Source organism: Lampetra planeri, chromosome 32, assembly GCF_965212315.1.
Source record: "Lampetra planeri chromosome 32, kcLamPlan1.2.h2, whole genome shotgun sequence".
In the NCBI taxonomy this organism is placed as follows: domain Eukaryota; kingdom Metazoa; phylum Chordata; class Hyperoartia; order Petromyzontiformes; family Petromyzontidae; genus Lampetra; species Lampetra planeri.
The window spans coordinates 10,441,604-10,458,350 of record NC_136138.1 but is presented as its reverse complement, the minus strand read 5'-3'; the positions used below and the strand labels follow the sequence as shown (position 1 = coordinate 10,458,350).

Genomic DNA, 16,747 nt, shown 5'->3' with positions numbered 1-16,747 from the left:
GGGGAGTCAGCCTGCAGTGCAACGGGACTAGTGGCCACGGGAGGTAATGACAGGGGAGTCTACTCGCAGTGTGAGTGGACTAGTGGCCACGGGAGGTAACGACAGGGGAGTCAGCCTGCAGTGCGAATGGACTAGTGGCCACGGGAGGTAACGACAGGGGAGTCAGCCTGCAGTGTGAGTGGACTAGTGGCCACGGGAGGTAATGACAGGGGAGTCTACCCGCAGTGTGAGTGGACTAGTGGCCACGGGAGGTAACGACAGGGGAGTCAGCCTGCAGTGCGAATGGACTAGTGGCCACGGGAGGTAACGACAGGGGAGTCAGCCTGCAGTACGAGTGGACTGATGGCCACGGGAGATAATGACAGGGGAGTCAGCCTGCAGTGCAAATAGACTAGTGGCCACGGGAGGTAATGACAGGGGAGTCAACCTGCAGTGCGAATGGACTAGTGGCCACGGGAGGTAATGACAGGGGAGTCAGCTGTGAGTACGAAGGGACTGGTGGCTACGGGAATGATCGAGAAGGGAGCGTGGTCTGGTGATGGAAGAGGGCAGTGGAGTCTGCCGATGGAGCGAGCATCCAGAGTCAGCGAGAAGGTTCGAGAATGGGGGCGTGGTCTCGGTCCGTATATAAGGGAGATGCACGGGGAGACTCGAGGCTGTTGCAGTGGGGCCTCCGCCTGTTCAAGTGAACGCGTCTTCAATAAAGAAACCATCTCAAGAAAAGTGTATCAAGTCGTCTTTACACAAGCAGCACTCTGGGACCGGCTTCGAACGTACATCATCTCATCAGCAGAGTCAGGCTTGCGCGAACCAATTCCACTGTCAGATGTTAATCTCGTCGCTTCATCTCTGCGGTTGGCATCCCCCGCTTAGCTGCCACTCCATGGCTAGTCTCGACCACCTGGCAATCGTCACAACCAAGTAACACATGTGCTGCCTGAGCCAACTCACGTCTTCTAAACAGTTAAGTTGATATTCTTGGTTCTTTCGGTAAAGTCACGTAGAAGGGAAAAAATAAAATAATATAAATATAAAAAATACAAATTCTCACGACGTTTCGACTGCAACACAAGCAATCATCAGGTGTGAAATCCACAGCTATAAAATTTGGACAAACTGCCACTTTTTTCAAATTTTCTTGCTGTGGATTTCACACCTGATGATGATTGCTTGTGTTGCAGTCGAAACGTCGTGAGATTTTTTATTGTTTTATATTTATATTATTTTATTATTTCCCTTCTACGTGACTTTACCGAAAGAACCACTAATATGAATCCCTGCAGTCACGAAAGCTTTACATCAAAAGTTAAGTTGATGTCTCTCGCTTGCATGTCTTCTCTGATCGGCGAGTTCTTCCTTCTGTCTCTGAGTGTCATTGAAAGCATCCACCCCTCCACGATTATTTGTGCACTATTGGAACCTCCTTTGCCAGTAGCAAAATATGATATTTGTTTTTTTTACCCTTTAAAAAAAGTGTCAGTTTTGTTGTCAGATAAAAGGGTAAAAAAAACAATTATTTGTGCACTCTTTAACTTTTATTTTCATTCGTCAATGCCCACGTTTGCGGTAAATGTGCCGGGAGTAGGTTTAACATACACCGGTGTGAAACATTCTTCACCCAAAGCTCTGGTATAAAAGCACAGCGTCTATCCACGGTTGGACTGCTCCACCCCAGCATGAGGGCAACATGGGCCCGAACGTATAAACAATCTGGGGGCTCCTGGCGAGTGCACAGGTACTGCCTTCCTCGTGCAGGTTGCCACCTGTCCTCGGTTCCCCAGGATCGTCATCTCTTTGAGCTGTCCTTTGAAATCTGCGAAAACATTTTATAGTTTAGTTGTTTGTCAGTTGCATAACGATAATAGTAACACACTACTCGAGACGATGCAATCACGCGTAGCACTCCCCTCTACGGTATCGTGAGACATTCTCGTTCCCGCTGCATGGCCCAGGATTGCTGTGCCCCACTTGCGCCAGCCCTGTTTCGGGGCGCTGGACATCCTCGGCTTTGCTGGAGCCTCGGTCCAGCTTCAAGCGCCCGTGTGGCCAGCAGCGGGTCATCATTTGAAGCTGCTGATCTCGTCAAAGAGCATAAACCACCACCACGCAAACTCCGGTCATTCTCGCAGCGGCCGCTTTTGGCTAACGGTCGAACAAAGGCGGCGGTCACGGCATCGCGCGCTTTCAGGTGCGCTTCTGCGGCCGTCTGGAATGCTCTTCCTTCCGATATTAGGAAGCCACAGGAGCAATGCACTTGTAAATCGAGATCGAAAAGCTATTTCTTCAGAACTGCTGTTTGTGTTTAGTTGTCCTTCCCCAGCACCTCCGACGAGCACGGTTGGCTACGTACGATGCGACAGAGGTTCAATATACGTACAGTGTAGTTTCTTTCCTAAAGCACAGGTAGCGCGGGAGGTGCATGTTGCCGTCGATACAAAATGAACCCTCCACTGCTCGTAGACGGCTTCTTTGAGGGGGGGGGGGGGTAGCATCTTAGTCGAGTGTTTTTCACTGACTTTCAGAGGGGGGCGACTTTCGCCGATAAGACATCGTCAGTGTGAGGTCCGCCACGCGTTTGACACCATTGTTGGCTTTGACAGCAGCACGACGACGATGCTGATGATGGGGGTTGTTTTCACTCTTTGTGTATTGTCGGGCGGGGGGGTGGGGGCGTGTCAGGGGCCCCACTGAAGGCCATCAGAGGCCGCCAGTGGCCCACGGGCCTCGCAATGAAGAACGCTTGCCGTAGACGCTGCCACGAATCTACGTCGCATTGCACGTTGCACTGCGTCGTGGCAATCCTGGCGGGTGATGACGACGGACGGACGGACACCGCGCGGCCACCGTGGGGTGGTCACCAGACGCCGCCGGCCGGGGCCCGGAGGCCACGCGGGTGGCCCGGGAGGTGGAGGCCCTCGGCGGCGTAGGAGGGGTCCTGGGCCCCCAGTCGCTCCGCCTCCATCGCCCGCGCCTCCACGGTCCCACGCAGGCCCCGAGTCTCATTGTGGGCCATCACTGCAGTGGCAGCAGCAGTGGCAGCAGCAACAGCAGCAGCAGTAGCAGCAGCAGCAGCAACAACAGCAGCAGTAGCAGCAGCAGCAGCAACAACAGCAGCAGCGGCACAGGTAGAAGTTGTTCTCAAGATGAACTGGGAACTTCATCCATCTTTCATAAGCTATGGTATAAATAAGTCTACTGCTGCAGTGTTATTCAAAACAGCAAAACAGCTACTGGCAGCTTTGGCAAGAACGCGCCACGCTATATAAAACACACACACACCGGGCTTGCTAAAGTGTACAGATTGATTGCAGATCACGTACTCATGTCTAATTTGGAGCACAAGTTAGTAAAAAAAATATCACGTTTCTTTTCGCGATAACGATTTTTTTATTTTATTTAGCAGAACTAAGAGGCAATCTAAATTGCACAGAACCTGGGATGTGTGGCCACCATGCATAACAGGTGTTACAGGCTGCGGTGGGGTGCTGACTACGGCGTGGACTACAGAGAGGAAGTGTTGTTGTACTGTACGTCTATGTTTCCAGCTTCTGTAACGTCTCTCTCTGGGTGGCACTAGCAACATCATACGTGCTTTGTTGGACGGAGTGCATCACAGGAGTGTGCTTCAAGATTGAAGACGTGTCCTGTGCATTATTGAGATGGGTGAGCAGTGGCAGAGCCAGGCATTAAGAAAACCCAAGCAATACCATCGGGTCCCAAATAGCCAATGGGACCACAGATTCGTGATAAAATAGCAGTATACGCAATCATACCGAGATCCTTATGAAAACAATAAAACAAAATAGAATAACTCTAATGACACAATTAAACTCATCGTAACGAGTATGACATTAATTGTTTCACACAGCTATTATAATTAAGCTATGTAGCTTGGGCATCACGAAAGGTGTGTACTTATTTGATGAGGCCAAAATATGTTAGTGGGAGGCATGCAGAGGCTTTGAACACGCACAACGCTGTTTTATTCTACAACGAATCTCTGTTATTTTACTGGGGTTATCTATAGATGACGCATCAAACATCCTGCATAACGAGGAGCAAACTTAACACTCGAACACAGTGGTCTTACAATCAAAAGGACATCATAGGCGACGTTCCGGGCAATGGGCCTTCTTCATGGCACGTTTATGTACTGTACATACATCGTCAATAGCACATTTGTGTGCCATGAAGAAGGGCCATCGGCCGCAACGTAGCCTTTTTATATTCTTCTTTTAAGGCCACGGTGTTATTTGACGAGTGTGTTTTGAGTTTGTTGTTAATTGTGATTGTGCACCACTGCCAACGCAGCAGTAAAATAAGCAGCAGAAGAAGCAACAGTAGAAGTAGCAGCAGAAGCAGCAGCAGCATAAAAAGAAGCAGTTGCAACAGTAGAAGCAGCAGCAGTAGAATAAGCAGCAGCAGCAGAAGCAGCAGCAGAAGAAGAAGAAGAAGCAGCAGCAGTAGAATAAGCAGCAGCAGCAGAAGCAGCAGCAGAAGAAGAAGAAGAAGCAGCAACATCAGAAGAAGAAGCAGCAGCAGAAGAAGCAGCAGAAGAAGTAGCAGCAATAGCAGCAGCAGAAGAAGCAGTAGCAGCAGAAGAAGCAGCAACATCAGCAGAAGAAGCAGCAGAAGCAGCAGCAGAAGCAGCAGCAGCAGCAGTAGAAGCAGCAGCAGCAGAAGCAGCAGCAGCAGAAGCAGAAGAAGCAGCAGCAGCAGCAGCAGCAGAAGCAGCAGCAGCAGCAGCAGCAGCAGCAGAAGCAGCAGCAGCAGAAGCAGCAGCAGCAGCAGCAGAAGCAGAAGAAGCAGCAGAAGCAGCAGCAGCAGCAGAAGCAGAAGCAGCAGCAGCAGAAGCAGAAGAAGCAGCAGAAGCAGCAGCAGCAGCAGAAGCAGAAGAAGCAGCAGAAGCAGCAGCAGCAGCAGCAGCAGAAGCAGCAGCAGCAGAAGCAGAAGAAGCAGCAGAAGCAGCAGCAGCAGCAGAAGCAGAAGAAGCAGCAGAAGCAGCAGCAGCAGAAGCAGAAGAAGCAGCAGAAGCAGCAGCAGCAGCAGAAGCAGCAGCAGCAGCAGCAGAAGCAGCAGCAGCAGCAGAAGCAGCAGCAGCAGAAGCAGAAGCAGCAGAAGCAGAAGCAGCAGAAGCAGCAGAAGCAGCAGCAGCGGCGTCACCAAACAACCCGCAGTAGGCGTGTGGCGGCAGCGAGAGACTAGCGGCGGATGGGTTGGAGTCAGCGGCTCTCTCCTTACCGGCCCAGTAGAGGGCACACGCAGCCACGCCGAGGCTCAGCAGAGACACGAGGAGCAGCAGGTAGAGGAGAAGTCTGACGCTGCAGGGGCAGCACGAGGCTGGGCGCTGGACGGAGCTGGAGTCCTCGAGGCAATGCGGTGGTTGCGACGGCGGTGGCGGCGTGAGTGGTGGAATCGCCAGATCCTTCCACGCCGGTTCCCAATCGTCCTCGTCGTTGAAGAGGGGGGCAGCAGCCGTCCACTGCGCGGAGCCCCCCATTCTGGGCGGAGGTTTCGCCGTGGAGGAGTCGGTGGCGACGGTGGCATCGGCGTTGCTGTTCCCGCCTGCAGTGCAAGCGATGACAGCACGACGCGAGAGGATGCCTCGGTCGTCAATTTACCCACATTTGAGTTGGGGTTTGGCTCGGTGGGAATGCAGTTGCCGGAATAAGAAATTTAGCACCGTGGTTTTTTTTTGTTTTGACGAACTCAGGTCAAACGTTCAGTCCGTCTCGTCTCTCAACGTCTGGTGCTGGTTAAGTGTCATAATGATGATCGAATATAACATCGATATTATCGTGTGTAAAGATGCGTTGCTGTTCGGTAGTTACCCCCAAGAAACCCTGGTCGCATTGATCACAGGCTTGGCAGAAAAAAAAATTACTTGCCGATAAAAACCAGCGCTAAATGTGTAGGGTTATTTGGCTAAGGCGATGACTCCGCATGCCATGTAGGTCTCGCATTGCCCATGTTGCCATTAGCTGCCTCGCCGTGCATCTTGGATGGGTAATTAGTTTACTACTCCAGCCCAACCGGTGTGCTGGAGATGAAATCCACAACATTTACAATTGCCTCTCCAACACCACCGGGGGGCTGAAGTAGTAAACTAAGTGGCGCATTTTGTTTACGTGACAATCCTTACTGGCTCTGTCGGGTGGTGGAGGGTCACGACACATTTATACTTACGCGATCTAGTAAAAAAAAACTTTATTAAGAATACAATTGGTCGCGAAAGCCTACGCGTTAAACACCACTCTGCATGTTCTTTGGTTATTTCGGTAAAGTCACGTGGATGAAAAATAAAATAAAACTACGACGTTTCGATCGCAACACAAGCGGTCGCCTGATGACGCCCGCTTGTGTTGCGATCGAAACGTGGTGAATTTTTGGTTTTCATAAAAAAAAAATTCTATCTACGTGACGTTACCGAAGGAAGCAAGGAATATGAATTCTTGCAGTCACGAAAGTTTTAAGTCAAAATTCAACCACTCTCCATATCTGCGGAACTGACCACGTCTGAGAATGCAGGCCAGTGATGGTGCTGGCCCGCCGAGAGCTCGAAGCAGAAACGCTTCGTGTGGCTCCCTCTTCCCATTCATAACATCCTTGTGAGATGACAAATACCGGGAATGCCGCGGTGACGAGATGTTAACCACCTCACCTGGTATACAGGAGGTCGTGGGTTCGATCCGGACCCTGATGAGATTGTAACTACCTCGCCTGGTATACAGGAGGTCGTGGGTTCGATCCTGACCCTGATGAGATGTTAACTACCTCGTCTGGTATACAGGAGGTCGTGGGTTCGACCCTGACCCTGATGAGATGTTAACTACCTCGCCTGCTATACAGGAGGTCGTGGGTTCGATCCTGACCCTGATGAGATGTTAACCACCTCGCCTGGTATACAGGAGGTCGTGGGTTCGATCCTGACCCTGATGAGATGTTAACTACCTTGCCTGGTATACAGGAGGTCGTGGGTTCGATCCTGACCCTGATGAGATGTTAACTACCTCGCCTGGTATACAGGAGGTCGGTCGTGGGTTCGATCCTGACCCTGATGAGATGTTAACTACCTCGCCTGGTATACAGGAGCTCGTGGGTTCGACCCTGACCCTGACGCCTGCTGTGTTTGTGGACTTTGCGGTGTCTCTGTCGCCGTGGATGTCACGTGCTCACGCGCGCGTGCCGCCCTGGCTCGCTGTAGGAAGAACGAGGGCGTGCGGTACAGGTCACTGATGGACTCCACGGCGCGCAGCACCGCGCCCCCGCCCGAGCCACCCTTGCCGGGAGCCGACGACGCCCAAGGCGGCGGCTGCTGCTGCCCCGCCACCGGGCTGCCCCCCGCCATGCCCGACCTCCCTCTCCTGCCCTGCGTGTGCGCGCGTAAACGTGCGGGGGGAGCGGTGGCGCAGCGGTTAGCGCGATACTCGTGGGTACGAACCCGGTCACACCAGCATCATGCAGTATTTGGACATTACGCAATACAGATCAATAATCCTTGATACAACATATTTTGTAAGAGTTAATTATATGTATAACTCCAAGATAGGTTATAAAATGACGTTTCTGGTAGTTGCCCTTCTGCTGCTTTCAAGGAGGGGCATTGCTCGAAACGTCGCCTGTTTGTTTTCCTCTTGAGGTCAGTGCCATTGATGAATGCGTTAAGGTTTAGTTGTTTGTGTCACTGTTGCCAAGGCGGTAACACAAAAACCAACACAACAAAAGAATTAAGAAATGAGGTATGGGTCTAAAATAAAGAAAACACGCAACACTCGTCGCTCAAGCAATGAGTCAAGTTGTCCATTGGGAACCCGAGAAGAAATATCGTTGCCCCCGTACGAAGAGAAACCCCATCTCCCTGAGCTGCCATTTGCTCTCGGGACCCTCAACAGAGCACAGGAATGTTGAGGCACCGTCTCTGCCTGCGACTGATGGCACACTACAGCTGGGCGGTCTCTGTTTATGGCATTGAGGATGAGGCTCTGACTGCAGTGCTCACAGCAACATGGGCAGCGGGGTTAGAGGTGGTGGTGGGGGTCGGGATTAACGTATCCTCCGGAATAAAAGTGTCTCGGGAAAATAAAACACAAACCCCAAAACTTGTGAGCGGTTGTCAGTAAAGTTATACGAATCTCCATGGTTTCACGTGCGCGCCGACCGGATGAGAAATTATAACATGAGCCCCCAAGATTTGCTTGAAAATAGAAGGAGGCGGGGGGGAGGCTGCATTGTATAATCCAGAGAATACGATATTAAACCAAGAGGGCACGAGCAGATGGAGGTTGTGTCTATGATTGCAGGCCACGTGCTCACGAAGGCCCACGAACCCGTTCACACCAAGATGCCGCGTCTCCCTGAATATCTGTCGGTGAACGTTAGGATTCTTCATCAGAGTGAACCGAGCCCTGGCATTGATGGCCGCTAACAGTCACTGAAATGTAAAAACAAAAAGATCGATTGCTGAATTGAACCACAGACCTGAATTGACACTACATTTCCGAATCGCCAGGCGAGTGCTATAATGGCAATTGCATTGTGGTTAGGGAACTGCACTGCGGACCGCAATGACCAGTGTCGTATTCCTTGTTATTAACGGTAAACATAGTTTCATTTCTCACTCGACAACGTCTGGAACATTGCTAGGCTGGATGCAGTATGCCAATGTAATTCCTGGAACAGCGTTCCAGACCGTTCAGGCTGAAATGAAGCACTGGTCGTAACCGTACCTGGCGTGGGTCTTTCCAAGGTCAGCTGAGCCTAAATAGAAAGCCTGGGACCTTGCGGTAAATATCACTCTTTGGGGAGCCAAGTGGGGCTCGTGTGAATCTGACCACACCATCCAGCCTGAAAAGAAACTCAATATCAGCAATTGCCGTAACAGTCTTGGGCGTAAATGTTTATGAGTGAAGCGTAATTTGGGTTGTATTGTTTTTAAGATAAATACATCTTATTTAATCTTCTTGGGTGGAGCGGTGGCCGAATTGTTTAGCGCACTGCGCTGCAAGCCCTGCAACTTGAGGTTGAGTCCGGACCATGGCTGATATCAGCAGCAAGCGATATCTGAACCGGTCTTGGTAACCTGCCAGTTCAACTCGCACTGACCAGGGTGGTGAAGTATGGTGAAATTACCCCCGTCACTACTATTACTACTATTTTTATTTTACCAGCCAAGGCCCACTGAGCTGAATAGCAATTTCTCAGAAGCGGCCTGGCTATCACAAACGATAGCTCAACTAATTGGCTTATTATGTGGACATGTATAGCAGCGAAATACTCGAAGTGCACGTTTCTAAATGTGGAGGAAAAAACCGCAAGTCCCCGAAAGTCCACGCGACCACGGGGTGAATATGCAAACTCCAAATATACAACAGGCAGGGTACGGATCGAACCAACGACCTCCTGCATACCAGGCGAGGTAGTTAACATCTTGCCACCGTGACAGGGCATGGGGACTCCTTCATGAGGCAGTGGTTTGGCAAAGGCATATAACCAAATACTGCAAATACAAATCTATCTATCTGCCTGAGTGCCAGGTCTTTGGCTCGTACTCCCTCCATCCCTATCCCTTCTCGAGCTTGTCCTTGTCACTGTAGCCTCGCACCCCCAAATAAATTGTAAAGTTTATCACCTAATTTTAGCACTGCGGCTACGTCAAATACAAAGTGTTGTTATTCGCTGTACTACTGAACCTACTAAGAACACAAACATATTAATAATCATTACAATGCACTTCATTTGTTTATATAAAAAATAATTTAATTAATTTCATTTAATCAAAATTTTACTATTAGATGAAGACTTCCCCATGCTAAGTCAGTTGTGGTTTGTTTACCACACTTCACCGTGCTGGACAGTGCAGGCTGGTGAATGGGGTGCCCCGGAACGGTTCAAATATGACTCACTCTTCACTCTTGTGTTGGTCTTGGCCAGGAATCAAATTCAGGCCACCAGGTTCATCCATCCTGGGTCCCCCACTTCGCCACCTCCCAGCGACCAGCGTGGTGAAGTATGGACACGGATCGGGCAGGCTTTAATCCAGCAGTGGATTAGGAAGGGACCAAAACAAATACAAAGATCCCCTGTTTAGCCTGTAACAGACTGTTATGGGAAGCGCTGTTAACGACCACCTATGAAGGTCGGCACGGCACATGAGGGGATGGGTGGCCAGCACCACGCCCGACCGCCTTTGTTTCCCCAGTGGCGATGTCTATACACCGCCCCAGGTACCTTATTTGAGGCTGGGTTGACCTAGGGGAGTCCCAGGACCGGTTAAGAAAATCGTCACTGGTGTTGAACGTGAGCGGTAATCGAACTCGGGTCACCGGGTTCGGAGTGCAGCGCGCTGACCGCTAAACGACCGCTCCCCACATTAAAGAACCACACACACACACACGCAGTCCAACCAGTGTGTGTGTGTGTGTCTGTACATCTCACCTGGCTTGCAGAGCACAGCGAGCTAGAGGCTGCAGTCCGCGTCTCCCATCTGGCGACCGCGCGTCTTTATCCTCCGTGCCCTCCCGGGACCCCCTCTTTCCACACGCGCAGACAGACACACACAGACACACACTTATATATCTCGCTCCGCAACCACACGCAGCACACCCCCCCCCAAGTGTCCCGTTACCGCCTTCCCAAGGCGGGCGGGCGGATTTTTGTGACGGGCGCGCGCCGCCCGCGTGGCGCGCGCCGCCCACGTGGCGCGCGCCTCTGGACTTGCGAGTTTGGTGTTCTCAAGACGCGTGCGTGCGCGCGAGCGACCCAGGGTTCAGAGGTCGCCTATTGTTGTCGCCGATTTGGCTCCGCCCACCCATTGTCTTCCAAATCGCGGTTCGGATTGACGGCGGTCGAATGTCATCCAGTCGGAGGAGGGAAAGGTAACGCGCGGTACTGTGAAACCCGCGTTCCGTTCCTGGTCACGGATAACATCAGTGGCAATGTTCTCCCCATGGTCGCGTGGATTTTTCTCTGGGTAGTTCGGGTTTTAGCCCCAAACATTTTCAATCGACTTGCGTTTAGAGTCTTTGGCTGCTATACATTTGCACGCGATAAGCCACTTCGTGGCTGCTATCATTTGTGGCCAGGTCGCTTCTGAAGAAGAGCTACATAGCTCAGTGGGACCTTACCTGGTCAAATAAAAAATAGTTTAGTTGAATCGACATCTGAACTCGCCCTGCCTGACCTGCCCCGCACCAACCCGCACTGATCAGTACGCCGAAGCAATGGTCAACAAACAACCCTCAAAACCGAAGCGGCGTGGGGAAGGCTTCGTTCAGTCGCGGGTTAACAGCGCGGCTGTTCAATTACGACTCGACTTAACGCTTAACCGTACATTGAACCAGCTTCTTAAGTATATATATCGTTTTCATTATTGTACAGCCATCGCCCTGTGCGTGTGTGCGTGTCCCAGTGCGCTTGTTCTCGTGAAAAAAAAGCAAACACAAGTAACGGTCCTCGTGAGGAATTGAAGAAGATCTTGAGCCTCTCGAATTCAATATTTCTTCATTAGCGTCCGCGCGGTGGTATAAATAAGCGAGTCCATTAAAACGGCTCTTTGAGGGCCCTTATGCACGGTGGCACTGCCAGGGGGAGGGGAGTGCCAATCTCAGGCTCTCAGCGGAGCTTTAATTGTCAGAGTGCACGGATGGTGGTCATGGCCAGAGATTGATGTCTATTTGCTTCAGTGTCCTTGGGGCTAACGCGTGAACAGCCCACGGGCGCATCTGCTATAAACGCGCATTGACATTCCACTCGATACGTCTCTGCGGTAGTTCCTGTGTCAGCTCCCCGGTGCGTATGTCGGGTTGGACTGCGCATTGTTCGGCACGATGTGTGCCGCGTTCCTCTCCACGTATGCTGGTGGGGAGGGGGGGGGGGCTTGTCCGGGAACTGAAGAAGTTCCCCAGCACGTGGAGCGAAACGTCGGACACCAGGCTGAATAACACGCGGAACAGCCGGAGTCAGGGTGTTGGTTGAAACGCTGCTCCGCTTTGCAACATTTTATTGTGCGCAGAGGGTCAGCTCAACAGCCGTGCAAAGTTCTAGACCGCCGTGTGCAGAAGTCAACGTCCCATGTACGTACTGGACGTACGTTGAACTTCTTTCGCACCGTACGTGGGGGGGGGGGGCGACGACGACGACAAACTAGGCGCAAAAAGCACTTCTAAAGAAATGAGTTTGTCAATCGAGATGATTTAAAAGTGCCCAGCTCCAGTGGGTTCCTAATATTGGAAGGAAGAGCGTTCCAGACGGCCACAGAAGCGCTTCTGAAAGCGCGCGATGCGGTGACCGTCTTTGTTCGATGGCCAGCAACACAGTCCAGCTTGGCACCCTTTGTCTCACTTGTTGTACGCACGAGACAAAGATCCCCCGTACAACCTGAACAGACTGTAGGGGCAAGTGCTGTTAGCGAGCACCTATGAAGGCTGGCACGGCACACGAGGGGTGGGTGGCCAATACCACGCCCGTCCGCCTTTGTCTCCCTAGTAGCGATGTTTACACACCGCACAAGGTACTCATTTTAGGCTGAGTCGACCTAGAGGAGGCCCAGGACCGGTTCAAATAATCGCCACTGGTGTTGGCCGTGAGCAGGAAGCGAACCCGGGTCGCCAGGTTCGTAGCGCAGCGCGCTTACCGCTACACCATCGCTCACACGCACACGCACACGCACACTTACACACACGCACACTTACACACACGCACACTTACACACACGCACACACATGCACACTTTCACACACGCACACTGACACACACGCACACTTACACACAACGATCCCACATCGAAACGTGCAGGATATTGGGTGGGGGTAGGTGGGGGATGGGTTAACATATCTTTTGGGAACTTTTAAATAAACGAATTAGTTTTTTTTTAACAAAACATTTTGCATAACGAATAATTGTTAGCAAATAATGTTTCAAAATGAGAGCGCGCACGAACGCGTCCAGCATGGCACGTGCTAGACTTTTGTTTTAAATCACGCACGGCTACGGCTGGCTGAGCGCAGGAGCCCATAGGCCCGACCTGCCAAGCTCGACGATAGCTCCACGTGCTTCTTGACTGACGGTCGAGGCCACGGGTTCACGGATTGCTTCGGCCTTTCTGCTCTAGTGGTGTCCTTGAGATGCCGTTGGTGAATGACTCCTTTCTCGCTATGATGTCTTCAATTTCTTTCTTTTGTATCGTGCTTTTATTTCCCCCCAATTTCGATTTTTTTCTAGTTCTTTTCAGTCGGGGTGTGTTTGTGTGTGTGTGGAGCGGTGGTGTAGCGGTTAGCGCGCTGCGCTATGAACCCGGCGACCCTGGAGGTCCTGGGCCTCCCCTAGGTCGACTCAACCTCAAATGAGTACCTGGTGCGGTGTGTAAACATCGCTACTGGGGGGATAAAGGCGGTCGGGCGTAGTGCGGGCCACCCACACCCTTGTGTACCGTTCCGGCCTTTATAGGTGCTCGCTCACAGCACTTGCCCCAACAGTCTGTTAAGGCTACACGGGTGATCTTTGTCTTTGGAGCGGTAGTGCAACGGTCAGCGCGCTACAAACCCGGCGACCCGAGTTCGATAGCCGCTCACGGCCAACACCAGTACCAGTGACGATTGTGTTAATTGGTAGTGGGCCTCCCCTAGGTCGACTCAGCTTCAAGGAAACGCTGGGCTCGGGTGTCAGGATGCACCTCTAGGTGTGTGCGCGTGTCTGTGTGGTGAATTTCTTTCGCACCGTACGTAGCCAACCACGCTCATCGAAGGTGCGGGGGAGGACAACAAACAAAAATATAAAAAGCGGTTCTCAAGAAATGAGTTTCCAATCGAGATGATTTAAAAGTGCATAGCTCCAGCGGTTTCTTAATATTGGAAGGAAGAGCGTTCCAGACGGCCGCTGAAGCGCATCTGAAAGCGCGCGATGCGGTGACCACCGCCTTTGTTTGATGGTCAACCAGAAGAGGCTGTTGCGAGGATGACCACCGGAGTTCGCGTGATGGTGTATGCCCCTTGACGAGATCAGCACGGTATTGTGGTTCATTTGTGACGAGCACTTTGTGCGTGATGTACGCGACCTTCCAACGTGTTCCTCCGGCAACCGGAGGAACACGGTCGGATCTTGCGCTACCCGTCACGATAAGTGCCAAAGAACGTGCACACATTTGTGTACAAGCGTGGACATGGACGTCAAACTGCTCGATTCAAGCTCCTTGCACGAAGGAAGCCACTGAAAAGGCTTCGTCATCGCTCTCCATCTGTTTGTGAGATTGGCAGGAATGCGGAACGTGATAATCGTACGGGAACGTCTTGTCCCTTGTTTTTCGTGTTGCCTTAAGCCAAGTTAAGACGGACGCGACTTGTAAATACAACCGCCACTCTTAGCCATCTTACGAGTAAAATTAGCACATAGAAGTCGCTTTTTGATGCAACAAAAAAGTGAGAAATACCACAGGTGGGCACAAGGGGAATTGAACCTCGCTCCGCGTGGGTGCGTGTTGAATGTCATCATGCGGCTGCGTGTTTGCTTTCATCACAATAGCGCCACGTGGATTCACCGAGATCAAATGCGATTACGCATCTCATTTGCAGGGATGTCAGAGGATTTACCTACAAATTAGATTATTGTGATGATTCTGCAGACAGTAATTTAATTAAGGGAATACATTACAGTAGAGATTTGTTTCGTATTCCGAAGTATTCTACGTGTCTTCCACAAATCTCCGTGCACTTATTAAACATTGTAACTCTCCACCGATATTTACACCATTGGAACCTCATTTGCCAGTAAAAAAATATGATAATTCTTAATTTTAGAACTTTCGTGACTGCAGGAATTATTATTTGGTTCTTTCGGTTAAGTCACGTCTAAAGATAAAATAATAAATTAAATTAAATAATAGAATACGACGTTTCGATTGCAACACAAGCAATCATCATCAGGTATAATGAAATAGCGACATAAAATCTAACCAGAAAACTATAGACAGACATATTAGCAGACAGATATCACCAAGATACATAACGGGAGCAACACAGGTAACAGAGAGGGGTGATCGTCTCTGTGGGGTGGCCTTAAATAGACAGAGGGGGGGCGGAGGCAGAGAGAAGGAAGGGGGGTTAGAGAAAAAATTTGCATATCAATGAGTGGTCGTGCAGCACCACGTCTGTTGACCACTCATTGATATGCACATTTTTTCTCTAACCCCCCTTCCTTCTCTCTGCCTCCGCCCCCCCTCTGTCTATTTAAGGCCACCCCACAGAGACGATCACCCCTCTCTGTTACCTGTGTTGCTCCCGTTATGTATCTTGGTGATATCTGTCTGCTAATATGTCTGTCTATAGTTTTCTGGTTAGATTTTATGTCGCTATTTCATTATACCTGATGATGATTGCTTGTGTTGCAATCGAAACGTCGTATTCTATTATTTAATTTAATTTATTATTTTATCTTTAGACGTGACTTAACCGAAAGAACCAAATAATAATATGATAATTGGTTTTTTACCCTTCTATCTGGCAACAAAACTGACACCTTTTTTTATAAGGAGTAATGTTTACATAGACCACAATACCTGCAGTCATAATGCAAAAAAAACGAATAGTAGACATGTGTGTGTGTGTTTTTACTATACTTTACCACGCTGGGTCATTGCGGATTTGTAAAGGCAGGGAAGCGTAGATGTTCGAGCAGAGTGCAGTACAACAATGCACATTTATGCACATTCCTCGCGGAAGTTCAGGATTCGCGTGGAACTAAGATTAAATTAGCACACAAGGTAGCGTGTCAGGCCATACACACACTCTACAACAAGTGTAACATTTAAAGAAAGTACTGTAAATACATCTTGAAAAAAGTGCACACAATCACACGGTGGCAGATAAATGGTCTACCTTTATAAATGACATCACATGATATTCTTAGTTTTTTTCGGTAAAGTCACGTAGGTAAAAAATTAATTAAAGTAAAATAAAAATATCCATCCTCTCACTTGATACAGCTATCGTGCTGTGACGGTTCCACCTGAAGACGGAAGCTTGTGTTGCCTCCGAAACGTCGTGATTTTTATTTTATTTTACTTTTATTAATTTAAAATTTTTACCTACGTGACTTTACCGAAAAAACCTAAGAATATGAATCCTTGCAGTCACGAAAGCTTCAAATCTAACATCACATGATCCTTAGCAACTGCTTTTCAAAGGACGCTGCAAACTACCAACACGTTACATTGGCTACTGCGAAGTGCATAACACAAGAACGCGTTACCCGGGACAGGGACACGTGGCTGGAGTGAGTGAGAAGTGGCAGCCGAAGGGAGCGGAACAAGCCATGCAGTCCAGGAGTTATCGATGCATCGAGAGACTTGCAGTCGATAGATCATGTCTGATGATAATTATGTTACCGAGTTGGAGGTAGAGATATATATTTATATTTGACAAGTCATCCGCTAAATATTCTGCATTGTTATTTGACTGTTTAATAATCCCTGGGCATTTGCCAACAGCTGGGGATGCTGCGCGCAAACCATTCATAGCAGGCAGCTCACACGTGGGCATTGTCACGTGCTTCGCATTGCCTCACACCCCCACAGGGCCATCCTTCAATCCAACATGCATCCTTCAATCCAACATGCATCCTTCAATCCTTCAATCCAACATGCATCCTTCACTCCAACATGCTTCCTTCAATCCAACATGCATCCTTCAATCCAACATGCATCCTTCAATCCAAGATCCATCCTTCAATTCAACATGCATCCTTCAATCCATCATGC

At 50.0% G+C, this 16,747-nt stretch overlaps 1 protein-coding gene across 1 annotated transcript; it reads right to left on the bottom strand.

The window, feature by feature from the left end:
• Positions 1-723: 723 nt before the first annotated feature.
• LOC144729507 (uncharacterized) lies at positions 724-7,348 on the bottom strand. Its single transcript, XM_078609843.1, has 3 exons — positions 7,177-7,348; positions 5,242-5,565; positions 724-3,015 (listed from the first exon to the last, which is right to left on the bottom strand). The coding sequence occupies exons 1-3, from the start codon at positions 7,346-7,348 to the stop codon at positions 2,855-2,857; spliced, it is 657 nt and encodes a 218-aa protein (XP_078465969.1). The 3' UTR covers positions 724-2,854.
• Positions 7,349-16,747: the final 9,399 nt, after the last annotated feature.